We start from the raw sequence: 21,855 nt of genomic DNA, 5'->3' as shown, positions 1-21,855 counted from the left end.
ATTATTGAGTATTGGTCTCGGTTATCGCATGCAGCTCTTCCTCAGCTGTTCTTACATTTCTACTAGCTAACTTTCAGCCTCTGTTATCGAACACTGGGGCGTTTTGTAACGACGGACCCATGACCGCTAATCTCCACCTCATACTCCGCACGACGCCGCGTGTGGGGATGATGTGTAGATCTGCAGAAAATGCCCTGCGCCGCTCAAACGTGACAAACACACACACACACGCCCAGCCAGTGAGTCTTATGAAACATTGCATATAAAGGCGAGTGTGTGTGAGTGTGTGTGTTACATAGCTGCTCAGTGAGTGAGTGTGTGTGTTTATAAGTCAGCAGACTCTGAAATGTCCCTCTACAGAAATGCAGTGTGGTTCCTGAAAGGTCTTCAAGAATACACCAGGTCAGTCTCCGCTGTGTCCAGGCAGGGTAGCGAAGCTGGGTCGGGTAGATAGCCGAGGGCGATGTTCAGCTGTATAGGTGTCACGATACGAAGACAACGGGTCGATATTTTGGCGATATATTTGTGTAGCTGTAAAGCGGTTCATCTACAGCAAACAAACTTCACCTTTGTATTTAAATTCGTGACAAAACCATTGAAAATCTGATCTAAAGTAGGTTCTTATTGAGCTCTGTATGGATGAAAACCATAAGAAAAATTATTTACATTCTTCGCAAACTGCTCTCAAAACAGGATATTAAAAAAAAAAATATATATATATATATATATATATATATTTTTTAGGGTTGGATAGATAGGTAGATCAATTGATAGATAAATAGATAGTTAGGTCACTATAATCTTTAATCACAGGGGGAAAGTCACATATTACAGCAGCACAAAGACCTAAAACACCTTAATTATAAATATAAGAAATATGAATAAAGTTTAAGTTAATAATTATAATAAAAAAATAAAAGCAGGGCGTGGTCACGTGGCTGTGCGATGTACACTATTACAAGTACATAATGTATTTACACCAATGTACCATCCAATAAATCCAATAAATCGCTGCAGTCCAATAAAAAACATGTATCTCAATTTTTCACCCATTTTTAGTTTTCTCCATCGTTTGAACCCTGCAGCTGCTCCGCACACCGTGTGAAGAATTCTGGATGAATGGACCAATAGAAATGCTTAACAGTTACTTTGATTAAAATACTTTTACATTGACTTCCATTGAAAGTCAAGAAGGTTTGTCCCTCCTCCTGATACATGTTTTTCATTGGACAGTGACGATATATATAAGTAGGCTTTAGAAGTGATGCATTAACCTTAACAGCCCTGTGATCCCCCACATCAGTAGCTCCCATGTTTGTAGGTTCCTCAGTAGCACCTGTGCATTACTGTATATTCATGTCTTCACCCTGTTGTTCGTAGGAGCGGTTATGAAGCAGCAGCGAAATACTTTGCAGCTGCAGATTTGGAGGTGGATCTGAGCAGCAGGTCCTTCGTCATCACAGGAGCCAACAGTGGGATCGGGAAGGCCACAGCAAATGAAATAGCCAAAAGAGGTCAGCAATTAAAGTCATATGGTTTACATTTACAGTGTTTAGCAGTAGCTCTTCTCCAGAGCGACGTACTTCACTGTTTACTCAAGAATAACATCAGCTAAAATTCAAAGCTCCTCTAATCTTAGACTCTACTAAACACAAGTCAATAAGGAGACCATAGTACTCTTCTCTTAACCTGAGTACTCTCAGAAGAGGAGGGTCTTCAGTCTGGGTTTGAGGACAGCGAGCGTTGGGCTCTGCTGTTCGGACAGCAGGCGAAGTTCGTTCCACCACTTCGGTGCAGGACAGTAAAAAGTCTGGACACTCGTCTTCCGTGGATCTTAAAGGATGGCGGGTCGAGCCGAGCCGTACTTGAAGCTGGAAGGGCTCTCGGTGCAGATCGGCTTTTGACCATCGCCATCAAGTACGGAGGGGCTGGCTGGTCCAGTTTTGGCTTTGCAGGCCAGAGTCAGGGGTCTGAATCTGATGACCTGGGCAGCAGCTACAGGAAGCTACAGTGAAGAGAGAACCCAGCAGAGGAGGAGCTGAACATGGCTGAACTTGGTTCCAGTCTAAGTTCTGTGTTGTTCTGTCTATGGTGCTGTTGACTGGAACGAGCCCCCAAGAACCTGCGCAGGAAGGTTTCTGGCCATGCCATAATAATAATAATAATAATTAACAGAGCGGTCGGTCAGACTGGACACGCCTGTGTTTCCTCATGCTCTGGCTGTTGGTGCCACAGGTTCTGGTTAATTAGTAGCAGAAACAGAAGAAAGCCTCAAATTTTGACTCATTTCTAACTCCCTCAGGTGGGACGGTGCACCTGGTGTGTCGGAATAAAAGCAGAGCGGAGGAAGCCAGGAAGGAGATCGTGGAGCAGAGCAAAAATGAGGTATGGATTATTAAGATTCTGAAGAAAATTATGCAAGAATTACGCCGGGTCATTCTTATAATGCCACACAGGACCGGGACAGGTAGTGAGCAATATTTGCTAAGGCATTTTGACCCATTCTAAAAAGTGCTATTCAAATACTATCCCAAAATACAGGGATTATATTCAGAATTTGCAGCACTTCATCCAATTAAACACATTTTAGCCCCCTAATCTCATCACTCCACCCTCTGTCTCTCAGCAGCGAGAGGGGTTTACTGTAGAAGCTCCAGATCTCACATAAATGAACATAAATCCAGTAAAAATGAGAAACAAGAGCTTCTCATTCTGAAGAAAGAAAGTAGTGAGATCTTGTCGGTGAGCTAGTCTGAAGAACAGAGCTCGGTTCCTCCAGGTTTCTCCTGGATGCCCCCCAGTCCAGCCAGCACAGCGTGGAGGATGTGTTCAACTATATCAGCAGCAGCAGCAGCATTTACCATCATTAAGCCCTGATTTACCACCAAACCAGGTGCTGATCTGAGGAGAACTCTAAATAACACTAGACTCAATGAGGAGAACTTTGGAGATGTTCTAATGATGAACACAGTGATGGAGAACCTCCACCACCTTCTGTAGTGTTTACAGTGCGGCTGGTCGTGGTTAAATGGATAAGTGGTCCCTGCTGTAATGCTGTAGATCTGACCGTACTGTTCTCTGGGCTCTGTCTCACTCTGCTGAGATCAGCAGCACCATATCCATATCCACATCCCATCATGCTGACCTTTCCCTCGTTCCAGAATGTACACGTACACATTGTGGACATGTCCAGCCCCAGGCAGGTGTGGGAGTTTGCCAGCGCGTTCGGTCAGAACCACAGCGTGCACGTACTGGTGAGTGGGTTCTAGATGCTTCTGCATGAAGTTCTGCTAAAGCTCTGCAGACAAGCGGTCATTAAAAAAAAGAAAATCCTGATGAATAATGTCGGTCTTTTGACCTTCTGGGCAGATCAACAATGCGGGCTGTATGGTGAATCAGAGGGAGCTGACCGAGGATGGCTTGGAGAAGAACTTTGCCACCAACACGCTCGGTAAGAGCTTGGGCAGAGGCTGCAGTCTGCCGCAAGGGTGTGCTGTGCTGCACGTAGTTGAGGGCTCATCACCCTGATTACTCTCTCTACACCGAGTTTCACACTTTAGGAATTTCATCCATATTCTGATGCAGTTTATAGGAATCAATAATCAATAGATATCATCTGTAATACTAAAAAGCATTGACCAGCGTCCCGTTTCATCAGTAGTTCAGCAGTTGTGTTTAAAAATCAATTCAAAAGAGTTGGTGATGCTCTCCAAGCAGGAAAAAAAAGTTGTTCTAGATAGTACCGGAAAAAGTTCTTTAGTAGTGGAACCCTTTTCTGAGCTGTATTGAACCCTGTTCCCTGTACCAAATGTTTTCCACAACAGCAAAAAACCCTTGAACCATCAAAGAACCACCATTTAAGCAGTCACATGGTTCTCTGAGTTTCCTTTATTAATGAACCCTTGAAGAGAACCCTTGTTTTTTTAAGAGGAGCAGTTTTTAGTACACTTGTAACAATAATGGTGCTCCAAATGGTTCCATGTTCTGGAGTGATGCCATAGAAGAACCATGTTTATGCAAAAGAAGAACCTAGAGGTGGAAAATCCAGGTCCAGGAAGTACAAATCCACCGTAGATCAATAAGGTTCCATAAATAAAAAAAAAATTGGTGTAAGAAATGTTTGAGGCTGAAGAACCTTTCAAATATCACTAATGTTCTTCTCGAGATGATAAATCCAGGTCCAGATAGTAAAATTCCACCCCAGCCTAACTGCTCATGCAGTTGGAGCTAATGTTGGATTTTTACTATCTGGACCTGGATTTATCATCTCGAGAAGAACATTAGTGATATTTGAAAGGTTCTTCAGCCTCAAACATGAATTGTATTATACCAATAATATCAACACCAATTTTTATTATATACCAATATTTATTTATTTATGGAACCTCATTGGTTCTTCTGCGGCATCCCTCAAAGAAGCATTATTATTGTTAGGCGTGTGCGAGCACGTCCTGTCTGCATGGGAACCTATCGTGATGCAGACCATGTATCAGAAAGGTGTTTGTAGGTATAGTGATGTAAGATTTTTACCATATCAGCCTATCCTGTATCTCAGTCATGCATCTTGCTCTTTGTCCGCAGGAACGTTCATCCTGACGTCGGCGCTGATCCCTGCTCTAAAACAGGCCCAGGACCCGAGAGTTGTGAGTGTTTTCTTTTCTTACGTTTTTTCAGACAAAAGGTTTGTTCCAGTCCAAGTGGCCGGCGGCCGACTGTTATAAGTAGAGCTGGAAAATGCAGGTCCAGAAAGTAAAAATCCGCCCCAGGATTTAGGGCCCCGTCGGACACAGGCCCTAAGAATCGTCCTACCTTGGGTTGCCAGGTATACTGAATAGACATAAACAGATTTCCTAACTCTCACAGTCAGACGTGTAGTGGTGAGGATGCACGTCTGAGAGGAGTGATTCGTCTGCGTCTGTGATTTTGAGCCTGGATTTAATTGCACTTAACGTCTGATCATCCCGTGTGTGGCAGGTCACCGTGTCATCCGGAGGGATGCTGGTTCAGAAGCTGAACGTGGAGGATCTGCAGTTTGAGAAGGGCTCTTTTGACGGCACCATGGCTTACGCTCAGAACAAGGTGATGCGTCCAATCAGACTGGAGGCAGCGCTGATACATACAGTTCTAATGGGTTTTTATTTGGGATTAATGAATTTATTTATAGAGTGTTTATTCTTACTACTTCTACTTTATTCTTACTGTAACAGCTGCAATTCCCCTCCTGGGATCAATAAATGATTTCTGATAATCACAAATGTTTAAAAACGATAACGCGGCTGAAGTATTCAGATAATATGGCAACATCAAGCTTGAGGCTAAATGAGCTATAAATGGGCTGTTTCCACCTCCTTCCCTTTTACGAACAATCACTGGTGTTAATACACCGCTATTATGCTGTCTCACTGGTGATGTGATCGCTATTATTAATATTCATATTCATATGAGAGTTACTATTCACTATTACGAGCCGTTTAGCTTAACCTTGTTGCTTGTTGTTTGTTTTTCTGCAACCAGAGGCAGCAGGTGATCATGACCGAGCGCTGGGCAGCTCAACACCAAGAGATCCACTTCTCCTCCATGCACCCGGGCTGGGCGGACACGCCAGGTGTGTGTGTGTGAGTGTGTGATTGTGTGAGTGTGTGCTCATGCACATTTGCCTTAGTGTTTTATATATATATATAAGAACCACAGCTGGACTGTAAAATGAGGAGATGGGTTTGATTTAAGGGTGGCTTAGAATTCAGTACAACCCAGATAGCAAACAGGTCTTGGTCCGGTTCTGGACCACTTGTATAATTTCGGATGGCCGACCCACACATCTCAGAATTATGGGATTAACTTCATCTGAGTCTGGGTGTACAGGTGACTGCAGCTGGGCCAGTTTTGGGCCAGAACAGAAAACCTGTGCAAACATCTCATATGCATGTGGGCCAGCTGATACAGCTGGGCCTGGTTTGGGCCACAGCCCGCTTACATTACCACAGCTGTCGAACTAGATGAATGGATCAGTGTGGGCCAGAACGGGTCTGATGGGCCATAACTGGGTCATATTTGTCCCAGAACCATCAGCTGTCTAGATCATGGTGATTTAGGTAGAGCTATAGTTTTGAGAAAGTTGATATATAAATAATTAATTAAGAAATGATATCATTATTATAACGAATTCTTAGTCCACAAGCTAACACTGCTACTCCTCACCCCATGACCGTCTGTCTTTCTCTGTCTCTGTGTGTGTGTGTGTGTGTGTGTGTGTGTGTGTGTCTTGGTGCAGCGGTTCAGGCGTCCATGCCAGACTTCCACGCTAAGATGAAGAATAAGCTGCGCACTGAGGCGCAGGGGGCTGATACCGTGGTGTGGTTGGCCGTGTCGGACGCTGCCAGCAGACAACCCAGCGGCCTCTTCTTCCAAGGTCCAAGCCTTTCTCTATTAAAACTGTCACTCATTGCCTTGATCTGATTGGTCGGCACGAAAAAAAAAAACACCCCTCGGGAGCTGGGTGCGTAGCTAGAGGTAGAGTACAACGATCAGCCATAACATTAAAACCAGGTGATAGGACGATCTGGTTCCAGTGGCTCCTGTCAAGTGGGCTGTGATGTTTTAGACAATGACTGGGTCAGAACATCTCCGCAACATCAGGCATCAGGTCTTGTGGGCTGTTCCTGGGCGCTTAAGGCTTAATGATGCTCATGGACGTCCCACCCACCTCACAACCTACAGGACAGGAGGTTGGTGCCAGATACCCCAGCAGGACACCTTCAGAGGTCTTGTGGAGGCTGTGCCTTCACAGGTAAGAGCTGTTTCGCCAGCACGAGGAGGGCGTACACAGTATTAGGCAGGTGGTTTTAATGTTATGGCTTATCAGTGTATATTCGCACTGCGGTGGTAGCGTGAGCGTGACTGTCTGAGTGTCATGTTCCATTGCTTTAACCTAACCTCTCCGTCTCCCGTCGCCTCTGCAGACAGAAAGGCAGTACCGACTCATCTGCCACTGGCTTCCTCCAGGTCCTCTCCCGCCGAGGAGGCGAAGCTCATGAGCACACTGGAGCAGCTCGCCGAGAAGTTCAAACCATGAGAACTGACCTAGGACCACGATACCAGAAGGCCAAGCCGGGACTTTTTTAAGAGGAGCCTGAAGATTATATATACACTATATGGACAAAAGTTTTGGGACACCTGCTTTTATTGCTCGTTGCTTCTTCTGAAATCAGGGGTATTAAGAAGAGCTGATCCTGCTTTTCTTAACTGTCTCTACTGTCCAGAGAAGAAGACTTTCTTCTAGATTCTGGAGGAGGAGCATTGCTGTGAGGATTTGATTGCATTTAGCAACAAGATCATTAGCAAGGTCAGGACGTCAGGGTATTGTAAGCCTCCACCATCACTCCAGAGAACACAGTTCTTCCACTGCTCCACAGCTCCTCAATGCTGGGGGGCTTTATACCCCTCCATAGCCCACGCCTGGCATTATTAGGCAGCATGGAGCCAATATGTTCATGTCTACTGCTTAGCAGTAATTCCCTTCCCTTGCAATGGATGCAACTCAAAGTAGCTGAATGTGTTCATTCGAAGGGGTGTCCACATACATTTGGACATATAGTGTAATGTGTATAGCTTTTCTTAAGCATAAAGTCCTTGTTTACCCAGCATGCACCTGAACAGATCTGAAAGTGTAGACGCTCTGAAATCAGTACTTGTTTTAATTCAGTGTCAGAGTGGGGATTCGTGATCAGCTGACATGAAGGCTCGCATTAATTAAACACACATGAAGAAGGCACTTCAGTGTGAGCGCGGTTTTGTTCACACATGCCTCAAAACAACACAGCCAGTCTGATCGGAGGTTTGGATGAAGGTTCACAGGCAATTCAAAAGACAAACACTAGTTTTTACAGGAGAAACACATTTCAGGCCTTTTCTTTTTTTACAGGATGTGACGAAGCAGGACGGGACTGGCCTGTATTACAGACACAGGCCGTGACTGAAGCGGCTCCCTATTTACGTTTTAGGGCACTATTGAGGCCTTTATTTATTTAGTTTATTGAATTGTTCCCTTTTTTTTTCTCCCAATTTGGTTCCGTTAACCTGCCTGTTAGCAGCTTCCCCCAGCACCAGCACTGCTCCCGACACCAGCAGGGTAAGGATTTAACACATGTCTCCTCTGAAACGCAAAGCCAGCCGCCGCCCTTTTTTCTAAGTGCAGCCATTGCGACATCGCTAGGCTTACAGGAAAGGGCTGCCTCTCTACAGATGCCTGTGCCGGCCAGCAGAGAGTTGTGCTCTCACAGACTCCGGCTGCTGATGGCAAAGCTGCATGGCTTAGGCTTCTAACTAGTGTGGGCATTGGACCACAATGCACTGCCCCTGGTCATTTCTGGTGAACAGTGTAGCTCCTTACATGAGCTGATTGTGGACCAGAATGCACTGCGAGTCACTTTGTTGCTAAACAAGAACGAAATGGAGCCGGCGAAGTCTGCCTGTATAAACCAGCGATACTGACGAGCCACTGGATGCCGTGCATCTCGGGTCTTTTCCCCTGTAGTGCATTAACAGTAGGCTTAGGTTGCTCAGCAACACAGCGGTCACAGGTTATTCCATGACCAGCTCAATGCTTTATTAACATTCATTCAGAATTCAGCTTTAAACACAGCTCAGCTACCCACAACATTGTTCACCAGGGTGGTGCTGACACGTTGTTGAATTTTTTTAATTTTTTGGAATTATTGAGCTACTTATTGAACTAGAAAGTGCCTCCCTATATAGCGACGTGCTCATGAGGGAGTAGGGAGCCATTCCGTCACAGCCATGGTGTAATCTGGAAAAGCTAATGCTGTTTACAATAAATAATATTAATAAAAAAAACTGCCACCAGTTAGCATCATGCTACAGACATCACATCACGCTAACTGCTGAGCAACAGCTTTCATTCACTGTTAGCCACATTAGCATGACTGTACATGTTGCCACATATGTCTCTCTATCGCTCTCTCTCTCACACACACTCTCACACATATACACATATATATTTATATCTATATACACACACACACACACACACACACACACACACACACATCCTGGATGTCGAAGCCACCCTGTGTTTCAGTGCGAGACTTTTCAGTTCAGTGTTTCAGTCCAGTGAGCAGCTGTATGAACATCTGGCTATGAGCTGATCCTGCAGAGGCTTTTCGGCGTCTCAGGAGAGCGTCTGGGTCCATGAAGTGTGAGCATCTTCTCCATCCACACAGAGCTTGTGGCAGTCATTGCCATGGTGACAGCATCCATTAGGGTAGGATGGCCACCGCTCACTAATGGTGTTGGTCACTTTCAGGATACCACAGGGGTCATGTCCCATAGCTAAAGAGAAACACACACACACACATCAAGGATATATTATTATTTTATTCAAATCTGGAAAGGCTTCTCACACAAAAACCTTGTATCTCACCCAAAACTTTACAGGAGGAGGAAAACCTCCTTCGCTTTCAGTGGAAGTCAGTGTAAAAAGATTGAATTCCAAGTCATTTTTGGAGCATTTCTATTGGTCAATCATGATATTATGACCCGGTGTAATGGAAAAAATCTCCTGACTGACCTTAATGACCTTGTCTGCTCCGGAGGTCAGCAGCCAGCTCCTGGTCGGCTCATAGTGCATGTGCACAACGGCATGCTTGCTGTCATGGAATGTTGCAGTGGGTGCTCGCCTTTAACACACACACACACACACACACACACACACACACACACACAATAATAACCTTTATTTTTATTTTTAATAATAATAATAATAATCATAATTTCTAGGCTGTTACAACATAGTTGTTATCATATCCCAGGTGGTTGCTAAGGAGTTTCTATGGTATGCCAGGTGGTTGGTTGCTCAGGTGTTGCCAAGTGGTTGCTGTGATACCCCAAACAGTTGTTTCTAGGCTGTTACTACATGGTTGTTATCGTGTCACAGGTGGGTCCTATGTAGTTGCTATGGAGTTACAAAAGGGGTTGCTATATTGCACCACAGGTGGTTGTTATGGTGTTGCTAAGGTCTTCCAGGAGGCTACTAAGGTGTTGCATGGTGGTTAATGTAAAGTTGCTAAGTGGCTCCAAGGCAGCTGCCACCTGGTTGCTATGGTCATTGTGGTGATGTGAGGTGTACGTACAGGCGGGGCTACATGTTAGTTCTAACAGAGCTCAGAGGGGGCACTCACTCCTCGTCAGTGATGGACTCGTGGCAGCTGTCACACACCCGCACCTCAAACTCGAAGCCCATCAGCGGGATGGTGGAGCGCTTGGACGAGCACTTCCCGCACACGGCCTGCCCGCACTTCCTGCAGTGATGCTGGACAGAGGGAGAAAGCTGGGTCATTTAGAGGCAGAAGACGAGGTTCTGAGTGTCCACGGGACAGTTTCACACAGAACACAGACGGACACACGAATCCAGCACCAATCTCACGCGAGAGGCGGATGATGGATAACACAAATCCACCGGTTAGACGCAACTAGAGGCAGAGAGGAGCGCCTCGACCCGTCTTTGCAGCCTCGTAACATACGACCTGCCAATCTGGAGGCGGAGTGAAAAGGGCGGAGTCTACAGATTCAGGAAGCGCTTGAACCGTATTCGTGCTCTGCACAAAGACATTTATTTATATTTATAAATTATATATACACAGCGCCAGAGCGTCTTACATTGTAACTCGTATTACAGAGGAGAACCAATGCAGTGTTAGCAAGAGTCTTGCCCAAGGACTCTTACTGGTGTAGCGCAGCATAGACACCCAGACCGGGAACCAAAACCCAGCCTCCCACATGGTGTGGTAGCTCACAGGCAGGTAGTGGTGTTATCCAGAGAAAATGCCAAGATGTGCAAAGCGGTCATCCAAGCAAGAGGTGCCTGCTTTGAAGAATCTAAAACCTAAAACATATTCTGGTTTGTTTAACACTGTTTTGTTTACCAAATAATTCCATATGATTTTTAGTATTAATCTAAAATCCAGAAAATATTTGAAATAATGAAAAAACGCTGAATTTAAGGTGTCCAAACTTTCGACTGGTACTGTAAGTATGTGTATATAGCTCAGTCACAAATAAGGATGCCCTAATGAAGGTAAGGCACAGTACAATGACCTAAAAAATAACAACTTTGGAGTTCTACCGCCCCCTAGTGTACATAAGAGTGAGCTACAGTTGCTGAGATTTTTGAAAGTTCACTAGTGGCTAGTGGGAAACACTGTGTGCTAATGAAGGTGTGTGTGTGTGTGTGTGTGTGTGTGTGTGTGTGTTGTGCAGGTTACCTGCCGCAGGCCGATCTTTTTGCTGTCCCACATTTGTTTAAAGTTCCAGAAGAACGGCTGCTCGCACCTCTGACAGGAGTCGCTGTCCAGCCACTCCGGAGTCTGAGAGACAGAGGACATTCACGTCTCACAGAGGTCTCACAGGAGGGACACCAACAGCACAGCAGTCACTAACATGCCTTAGCAGATCAGCTGCCTTTACAGTCAGAGGGTCTCCCTCACCTCCTGTCGTGTGACGTCCATGTTCCAAACGACGGTTCCTCCATCGGAGCCGCAGGAGATGAGCTGGCGAGTGTGTGGGGCGTAGCACAGTCCCTGTACCTTCTCACTGTGCATACACACACACACACACACACACACACACACACACACACACACACACACACCTTAACCCCACTGCAGTCTAGCCCCATCCACCCAGCTAATGTCTTTTTAGCCCCGCCCATTCCCGCTGCACACAAACACAACACATAGGTCACACAGGTCTCATTAACTAACTCTACAGTAAGTTAGCCACACCCACTGAGCCTACAGTAGTGTAGCTCCGCCCACTCTCACTGTAGTTATAGTGAGTATTTTCAGCTTTAGATGAGGCTTAATACAGGGCAGCCAATCAGAACAGAGGTCACTTTCATGTAGCATGACTGAAAGTCAGACAGACAGTCAGGGGAGTAAACGCTGGACGCTGCTTTCTATTTTAGTGTGTGTCATGCGTGCACATGTACGTGGTTATTTATAAAATCTGAGCACTTCAGTCATACATACACACACACACACACACACCGTAGGGGTGAGATGTGCTGTGCACGTCTTACTTGTGTCCCTGCAGCTCAATGGCTGTGCCTTTCCGGCCTCCGATGTCCCACATAATTATGGAATGATCCGAACTTCCAGAGAACAACACCCTCTGTACTGGGTCCCAGCACAAAGCAGTCACATTACCTACACACACACACACACACACACACACACACACACACACACACACACACACAAAAAGAAAAAGAAAATACCATCAAATGCTAGCAACGGTTTCAGTGACTTTCAGTGTCCAATTTACATTCAAATAAAAAAGAAAAAAAAAGTGTGAAATAAAATAATATGTGCAAAAACATTTTTTAAATCATAAAATTAAAATGTAAAAAATCAAAAGGTTAAAAAATGTGTACATTAAAAACAAATACATAAATTAAAAATGTTAAATAAATAAAAAAGGTAAAAATGGTGTCAAATAAAAATGCAAAAATGCATAATTTGTTTTTTAAATGCATAAATAAAAATATACAAAATGAAAAGGGTAAGGGTAAAAAAATAGTGTAATATAAAAATGAGCAAAACCTCATAAAGAAATATAAAAATATGCATAAAATGTTTAAATAAAATATAAATTTACAAAAAAAATAATAGGGTTTAAATTGGGAAATAAAAATATGCAAAAACACAAACATAAAAAATGCACAAAATACAAAAAGTGTAAAAGAAAAAAATGTGTAAAAATATAAATGCACAAAAGGGGTTAAAAATGCATTAAACATTAAACATGCATTAAATAAAAATGTGTAAAAAAAATTGTTTTCACACGTTTTGCAATACAAATGTGTGATTGATGTGTGACTTTGTGTGATTTACATCATTTGCTGCAAATGAGCATCATCACACTCCACACCTTGGACATTCCTGGCGGCCCAGTAATCTACTAATCAGAGCCCAGATTCCCAAATGTGTAAAGCCCTTAACTCTCCACGGCTTGTCACACACTCAGGTGTATTACTCAGTAACTACAGGGACCTCTGTACAGACTGGTGGGCTGTTCTCTGCTAATGGAAGTCTGTAGTAACACTTTTGGCCTGCTGGCGGGACACAGGCCAAAAGTGTCAGTGTCAGTGTGATGCTCGCTCTCTCATTTAAGAGTCCCCTTTGTGGTGAGTTGCTTTAAGAAAAGCCACAAACACCAACGCTTCATGTATTGATGAAACTGTTTATCCACCAAAGCTGAGAAAACAGATAAAAAACGGGAAAAGCTTTCCATACAATTTCTGTATCCATAGCAACACGAATTTCAAGCCTCAAAACGAAAGAAAACATTTTTTGGATGGTAGCAGAGTACTGCTTGCTGAGGCATGCCTCTCTGTGTGTGTGTGTGTGTGTGGGTGTGTGTTTGTACCTGTGTGGCCTTTGAAAGTAGTCACCAGACTGCAGCTGTCTTGCTCCAGTTTCAGGATGGTCACCTGACCGGAATGGTCACCCACAAAGGCGTGTCTGGTCTCCACATCAAATCTGACAGATGGCTTGTCAAGAAACCCCACAACACAACACCGCCTTCACCACACCACACAACACCGCCTTCACCACACCACACCACACAACACCGCCTTCACCGCACCGCACCACACCACACCGCACAGCACAGCACAGCACAGCACAGCACAGCACACACTCCGTTCTACTGATCAGAGCTTTGTCTTTTCTTTAATCTTTCGCAGGTACTCTCTTCTTTCTTCAAAACAAACATACATCAAACACATCTAAAAATGAAAAGCATGCTGTCCCCAAACTTTTGAACACGTTAGAGGATACTGAAGCCCAGAGACCCACGCCGTGGTCCTGTAGGTGCCCAGCTGCTGGCCGCTCTCGGAGCAGTGCCACGTAAAGCTCTTATCCTGTCCTGTGCTGAGGACCCACTCCATCTCCAGCACAAACAACACCACCGTCACACCACCCTGATGAGCTACACGCACACACACACACACACACACACACACACACACACACATATATATTAGAATGACACGAGACACAAACATAAAACACAAATACAAAAATATATCAAAGTAATCCAGTCTAAGGGAGCAAAATTTGGCCTGTTTATCCTGTTTTCAATTAATTATATTATTACTATTATTATTAATATTAATAATATCATTACATTTACATTTATGCCATCTTATCCAGAGCGACTTTCAAGGTTACTCGTATTATAGAGGTGGGCCAATGTTTATTGGTGTGGCACAGCATAGTCACCCAGACCGTGAAATTGAACCCCAGTCTCCCACATGGTGTGGTACCGGCTGGCTGGGGTGTTACCTGTTCAACATTTTTTTCTCATTATTAATCATTTATGCACATATTTATTCAGTACTGTCGTCTGTCTGCTTCATTCCTTATTCTTTAGAACTGCACTGCCGGCAATCCCTGGTTGGTTTCGAATGTATATTTTTGCATTTATTCTATTAATTGCTATTTTTGTAATTATTGTATTATTGTACTGTATTGTGTAATCGATAATGGCTGCTAGATTTGCTTTGGGATCAATAAAGTATCTATCTATCTATTAGATCTGGACTATATGAGGCATTTCAGTACATTAAAAGGCTGGATATGACGGCACTGGCTGGCGCACTAAACCCAGCACTACAGGCTTCGTATGGTTTTTATAACGGATTAGAAAACACAAGGCTCACCCTGATATGTGCGAGCTGGGGTCATTTTGTTGTAGTCTTCTGACAGGATGAACTCCTGAAAAGACAGGAAACACATGATACACACACACACACACACACACACACAAGTGGAAGTGGCTGCAGTGCTGCTGAGATAGTGCTTCGTGTGCTAGCTGTGGTGCTGTATAGTGGTTATACTGGGTTAGATGCTGCTGGTACTGGTTACTCTGATACAAGGTCAGTTTTGGGAAAAGGTCAGATTTTACACAGAGCATCACCTTGTATCTCCACATATCTCCATGCCCGTGAATCTGGCCGTTATTCTTAACAGTGTGTCGGATCTTCAGGATGAAGGGACCAATAGAAACGCTCCAAAATTACACTTTTTGCGTTAAATTCCTTACCTTAAAGTCTTTCTGTACGTGACAGAGAGGATATCCTGCTAGCTTTAGCAGTGGCCTCCTTCGCTCAGCTCTGAAACTCTGAAATCCGCTTATTTACGGTTGAACTGGACCTACGAGGCTAATGTAGCTAACAAGCAATAGCGGCTTACGGCCACCAGGGGAGTACACCATTTAGCTAAATCGATTATTCCAGATTACTCATCACCTCCTCGTCATACTTTGCATGATGCTAACTGGTGTGCATAAGCTTCCATCATTTGTTAGCTACATTAGCCTTGCAGCTGCAGTGCAAAAACTCAAACAAGCAAACAAGTAACAGGAGCTTATAGCCACCAGCTATTATAGCCATTTCACTAAGTCTAGCAGAGATTCCCCAGACTGTTTAAATCAGCCATGCTGTAGGATGCTAATTGGTGTACATAAGCTTCTATTACTTGTTAGCTACATTAGCCTCGGAGACACAAATGAGGGGCGAGTCTCTGAGGGAACTTACAGAGACGACGCCGTTGTCCATCCCGACAGAAAGCCTCCTGGTCTCTGGGTTAAAAGACATGCACGAGCAGGGAGCTGCAACAGAGCCAGGATACATCAGTGACACACACACACACACACACACACACACACACACACAAACACACACCAGCTCCGATACAACAGCTAACAGACGCCTGTGCTGACCGACATCACGCTGGGAGCGCCATCAACCCACCCCTGAGAGAGCACGGGCAGTTGCGCTCTCTCTGACTCCGGCTGCTGATGGCAAGCATTCGAACCAGCGAATCATAGTGGATTCTTAACGACAAATATCTCCACGCTTCACACAGTTTGCCGATGTTGCTATGGAAACAGAAGCGGTCTGTAATGTTTAATGAAAGTTGACAACACTTTTTAACGCTAGTAAACAGTGAACTTCAGTAAGTTACAGACGTGCGTCATCATGTGAGAAAGGTCATTGGTCTTTGCCCCCAAACTGGAAAATAAACAAAAGCTACTCTGAGCTAGATTTTGTCTTTTTTTTTTTTTTTTTTTTAATTAAAAGAATGTTTTTTTTAACATATATGTGGGTTAAAAGTGCTAACATTTGACCACTGCTTGTTTTAATCTTTTAACCTTTTAATTTTACGCCATAAAAAATTACATTTTTTACACAACTGTAGGTTAAAAGTGCTCATCCAAGGTCCCTCGCTGCTCTAATCTTATATCTTGTCATTTTAATCCATGGACATGACATTAATACACACACTTGTACAGGCATGCGCACACGGGCACACCCTTCACTGGTGCAGAGTGAACTAATTTGCCTTATTTGCCAATCGCACAAACTTGTGGATGGCCTGCAGGACCTGGGAGAGAGGAAGGAGAGCACATGCTGAACTGCGAAAAGTGCTGAAAGCAGCAGTTTTCCTGCCTGGGAGGGGCAAACGAGCCTGAACACATGCACCATCTCACTCCCTGCCATATGACTATATAACACTTATTCAGAACTACAAGTAGAAGTGGCAGGACGAGGCAGAACTGCTTACCAAAGCTGGTCTAATGAGGTTCGATCCAACACTTAATCAATTAAAACAGTCAATAAAAGTAGTTCCGGTTACTTTTGCCTTCACTAAGCTTCTCTAGCAGGCATGGCGATCGAGGCTACATCACGCTAAATGATCATGAATATGCTACCTGAAGCTGAAGACACATTTCTGTGACAGTTCTGTAAAGGCCCGGGCCTAAAGTAAACATTTTAATGCACTCTGGTGGAGGGATACATGCAGGGTACGTGCTGTTAAAAAATAGTTAAATAATCCACAAAGAAAATGAATATTTATCAGATTCTTCACTTTTTTACCATTATAATAGGACACGTGTTCAGGTTTACTGGTGGATAGGTTTGTAGGTTTGGATAGGAAATAAAATATGGGCTGTATCTGTGTAGTAGTCATGCGACCGACGCCTGGTTCCATTCACCACCACTGTAAAGAGATCAAGTCGGTAAGTTTCTTTACAGTGAAGCTCAGTTTCACAGCAAATCTCGACTCCAACTGAGATCATCTCAAACTCTGAACTATGCAGAGGATTTTAGGGGAACAAAAAAACACCAACATGGAATTACCCTTTAAGTACAATTATCATCAGGCCACTGAATGGGATCTGAAAGCTGTGGGGTCAGCAGCTGGTCAGGATGGCCAAACTCACCCGGCATTGTGTGGTAAACACTGGGCCAGTACTGCCCGCTGTCCCTCTTCAGCCAAACACGGACCGTCCTGAGAAAGACAAGAACCATTCAGTCATTCTGAACATCTGATCTCTCATTTATAATAAGTAGTGATTATTTATTATAATAACCATAACTTTATTAATTCAAGCGCTAATTATTTCTATATAATTATATGTTAATAATTTATTCATACAGAACCACTTTTATCTCTCATTAATCTTTGGAATACTGGAACGTTATTGTTACTGTCCCTTTAAGACTGTGGGCGGGGCTGAAACGCTGTATGCTGATGTATGGAAACGCGGTGTACGTAAATGCTACATGCTAAAAACTGGATGGTCTGCAGCTGTTTCCATATAGGAAATACCTTCAGCATGTGTGGGAGGGGCTTAACCACTATACGCTTACATATGCAAATGTATTTTGTTATAAATAAACAAAAGCAAATTACTTCTGCCCGTGTGGGCGTGGCTAAGCCACTGTACCGCCTTCGTTTTTGTGTCATCACTAAAACATGCACAAGCAATATGCAAATAACTTCAACCTGTGTGGGCGGGGCCAGAATGTTGCCGATGTATGGAAACACAGTGTTTGTTGTGAAGGAATACAAAAACAATACGTAGCTAAATGCTACATGCTAAAAAATGGACGCTTCGGCAGCTGCAGTTTCCATATACAAGCAATATGCAAATAATGTCAGCATGTGTGGGAGGGGCTTAACCTTTTCTTTTTTTTTTACGCTGACATATGCAAATGTGTTCGGCTTTTTGTGACATCACAAAAACACTGATTACAACTCGGTCTGTTCTGCAGCTCTGTTTCCATATGCAAATGACATCTGGCCGTGTGGGCGGAGCTAGGCCACTGTATGCTGGCATATGCAAACACCTTCGATTTCGCGTCATCACAAAAACGTTGGACGCAAATCGGGCTGTTTTTGAAACCGTTTCCATACACAAGTTATATGCAAATAACTTCGGCACATGTAGGCGGGGCTAAATCGCTTTAAGCTGAGGTATGCAACGTGGTGGTTTTTGTGACATCACATTTTAGAGCAAATTTAGACTCAATGTCGTTGTTTTTTGTGACATCACTCACACCGCAACAAATACGAATACAAACACAGCACGGTCGCTTTAATTACGTTTACTTGATTACATATGGATGCTTTAAAATGAGGTCAAAATGGGTCTAGCTGCCATGTAAGTCCAATTTTTGTGTCCTGGGAAGCAATATGAGGTGAAAAATGTGTTGTTTATTATGTGTGACCACATAAAGCACTGCAAATAAAGACCTTTAGCTTGTCAGCTGACAAGTCTATTGCGCCAGGCCTGCTGTGAAATGCAGGTTAAAGTGGTTTAGGTCTTGTGAGCAAACATGAATGGGGTTATTAAAGGAGATTTAATGGATTTGTCTTGATGTTTGAGGTCTGACTGAGGTCTAAATGTCTCATTCAGGACTATTAGACATATTATTAGACACATATGCACTGTTATGCAGTGAACTTGGCTTGTTTTTCGAATTGTCCGTTCCACCTTAAATGGTGCAGCAGTTACATTCTGGCGCCTGAGGCGCCAGAATGTAACTGCTGCACCATTTAAGGTGGAACGGACAATTCGAAAAACAAGCAGGCAAACCTCAACCAAATCGCATCATTTGAGCACAGAAATCGTATTAAATGACCCTAAATTATATTTAATGCACCACACAAAGCAAACCAACCCCTAATCTCACAATTTCACCCTTTGTTTACCTGTCCTGGGAGACGCTTATCACCCCGTCCTCCTTCGGTATGATCACGGCCGTGTTCACCACGTCCTGCAGGGCTTCGATCTTGCTGAGCAGCACGGGCTTTCGGGCTTGAGGACGAGGGCTAATGTCAGCCGCCATGGCGATATATAAGCTCCTTTTAAGCTCGTATTGCTTGTTTCCCGTAACATAACACCATTAACGCGGCTGTCCTACCCCTCTCTCCCGGCTGGAGGTGATGAAGGGAAGGCGGGTACGAAGGCAGCGCTGTGCGGCTACTACAAGCGACACCAGTCCGGGTTAATCTGTTTTTTTTTTTTTTAGACAACAATCAGTCTATCGATCAAACAACAACATATTTAAATATATAATAAAATGTAATTAAATTTAATAAATCTAAATAAAAAAATACGAACGTCCAACTTATGACATATAAGTTACCGGAAGTGATACGTCATCGCATGCGATGGGTCGTTGGTCATTGCCCCCAAACTGGAACGTAAACACTAGCTAGCACTTTGCTAATCTACGCTTTTGTCATTTTAGGCCACAAAAATGACAAGTTTTAGCCAAATTTGGGTTAAAATTGTGAAAGTGTGCTGGTCTAAGCTTATATATTTGGTCATTATATTTAAATATAATATTATTATAATTAAAAAACAGAGCAGAGTTAATTGAAATGGCCTCACACCGTAGGTTGCTTATTATTCAGATATTATTATTATTTATTTTTAGTATTTTTATTGTTGTTATTCCTGTATCCCACTACATTTACGATTTTTTATTTTTGTTTGTTTTTATTTGTATTTTTGTGTTTTTATTTGTATTCATTTATTTGTTGATAGAATAAAAGTCATCCACAACATAGGTTACATATTATTTTTGTACACAGAAATGCCTTTTAAAAATGTTATTTAATTTTCTTCAATAAAAACGCAACAAAGCATAGGTTACATATGTTTATTTATTACTCATTTCTGTTCATTAACCCTTGTGTTGTGTTAAGGGTCAAAAAAATGACCCACCCCCATGTTTAACAGCAGCAAATTTTATTCAGCAAAATTATTATGTTTTCATTATTTTATTTTATTTTTTAAAAAGCTTGAAATTGATATCATAAACTTCTCCTAGAGTGACCCCAACATTATAGAAAGTGAAACATTGTCTTTTATCATGCTTCCGTAAAAGCTGTACACCACCAGGGTACACAGATTGTATTCGGATCGTTTTTGACTCTTAGAATTATTGTTATTACCATTATTACAATATTATTTCTGCATGCAAAATGTATCATTATAAATTTAGTTTCTTTTATTTTAGCTTTTTTGTTGGAAGCACATAATATTATTACTATTTTATTATTTTATCATTTATAAATATATTTAAATATGTTGCATTAATTAACAGCTTAGAATGTAGGCTACATGTTGTCTGATTTCTGGTATGTGTTTACACTAAAGTATTTATTCATTTATTTATATTGTTGTAGTTCTTGTTAATATCCAGGTTTCCTGTGACCCTAATTGACCCTATGCAGAGGACATTTCCTACAGCCACTATCCATGCAATCTGACCAACACTTCTGCACAGGACTGCAGACGTGTGTGCAGGAGTGAGTGTGGGGGAGTGTGTGAGGTAAAGAGCTGCTATAAAGACGCAGCATTCAAAGGAAACAGATGGGAGGAAGCTGTGAGTGGTTCAGGGATCACCGCTGCACACTTCAATGATTAAAGACACTCCCAGAACATGCAGAGTTGAACCAGCTGATCTAGTACTGAAGATCTGCAGCTTTACCGGACGCTGCGTCTATAGAGAGATCCTATTGTTTAGTGTGAAGGGAACAAGCGAACATCCTAAGCTTGTTTGTGGTGAAGAGAAGCAGTCTGAGAGGGAAGAACTATTATAATCCGAGCTTCTCCTCCCGACACTGACTCATCCAGGCTGTGTCAGATAGATCTGATATAAATATCTGACCCATTGTGCTCTAACAGAGTCTGAGGGTGTGATGTTTTCGGGCTGTGTTTCAAGATTCAGATGGAAACAATCAATATGTGCTTCCATTCCTTATTAGCCAGCCATGTTAGCATGTTGTGGCCAAGCTATTTCTACAAAAAAATAAACAGTGCACAATGTTGTTATTACATGTGTTTATTACATATGTATTGACTGTAATAGCGCACTATTGTGAAGCAGACCAAGCAACAACTCACAGAGAGAGCTAGCCAGGCTAAAAGCACAGCTTCAAAACATGGTGGAGGTAGTTACATCATCAACAGCTCACAGGTGAGAGCTAGCCAGGGTAAAGCACAGCTTCAAAACATGGTGGAGGTAGTTACATCATCAACAGCTCACAGTGAGAGCTAGCCAGGCTTAAAGCACAGCTTCCAAACATGGTGGAGGTAGTTTCATCAACAACTCACAGTGAGAGCTAGCCAGGCTAAAGCACAGCTTCCAGACATGGTGGAGGTAGTTTCAACAACAGCTCACAGTGAGAGCTAGCCAGGCTAAAGCACAGCTTCAAAACATGGTGGAGGTAGTTACATAAACAGCTCACAGTGAGAGCTAGCCAGGCTAAAGCACAGCTTCAAAACATGGTGGAGGTAGTTACATCATCAACAGCTCACAGTGAGAGCTAGCCAGGGTAAAGCACAGTTTCCAAATATGGTGGAGGTAGTTTCATCAACAGCTCACAGTGAGAGCTAGCCAGGCTAAAGCACAGCTTCAAAACATGGTGGAGGTAGTTTCACTACAAGGTTGGACGTGTCAAGCCTCCCGAG

General features: G+C 43.2%; 2 protein-coding genes across 2 annotated transcripts; one reads left to right on the top strand and one right to left on the bottom strand.

Annotated features, from left to right (window-relative positions):
• The first annotated feature begins 248 nt into the window (after positions 1 to 248).
• On the top strand, positions 249 to 7,771 carry dhrs12 (dehydrogenase/reductase (SDR family) member 12). Its single transcript, XM_072686658.1, has 10 exons — positions 249 to 402; positions 1,381 to 1,514; positions 2,303 to 2,385; positions 3,162 to 3,254; positions 3,370 to 3,451; positions 4,582 to 4,643; positions 4,975 to 5,079; positions 5,515 to 5,605; positions 6,272 to 6,409; positions 6,960 to 7,771. The coding sequence occupies exons 1-10, from the start codon at positions 347 to 349 to the stop codon at positions 7,070 to 7,072; spliced, it is 957 nt and encodes a 318-aa protein (XP_072542759.1). The 5' UTR covers positions 249 to 346; the 3' UTR covers positions 7,073 to 7,771.
• Positions 7,677 to 19,363, bottom strand: wdfy2 (WD repeat and FYVE domain containing 2). The gene is made up of 12 exons (XM_072686656.1): positions 19,083 to 19,363; positions 17,308 to 17,375; positions 15,617 to 15,690; positions 14,741 to 14,795; positions 13,857 to 14,007; positions 13,444 to 13,556; positions 12,095 to 12,221; positions 11,502 to 11,607; positions 11,280 to 11,381; positions 10,197 to 10,327; positions 9,587 to 9,695; positions 7,677 to 9,348 (listed from the first exon to the last, which is right to left on the bottom strand). Exons 1-12 carry the CDS (start codon positions 19,217 to 19,219, stop codon positions 9,319 to 9,321), a joined length of 1,203 nt encoding a protein of 400 aa, XP_072542757.1. The 5' UTR covers positions 19,220 to 19,363; the 3' UTR covers positions 7,677 to 9,318.
• Between the last annotated feature and the right edge of the window lie 2,492 nt (positions 19,364 to 21,855).

Source organism: Salminus brasiliensis, chromosome 8, assembly GCF_030463535.1.
Source record: "Salminus brasiliensis chromosome 8, fSalBra1.hap2, whole genome shotgun sequence".
Lineage (NCBI taxonomy): Eukaryota > Metazoa > Chordata > Actinopteri > Characiformes > Bryconidae > Salminus > Salminus brasiliensis.
This window is presented reverse-complemented; position numbering and strand designations above follow the sequence as displayed.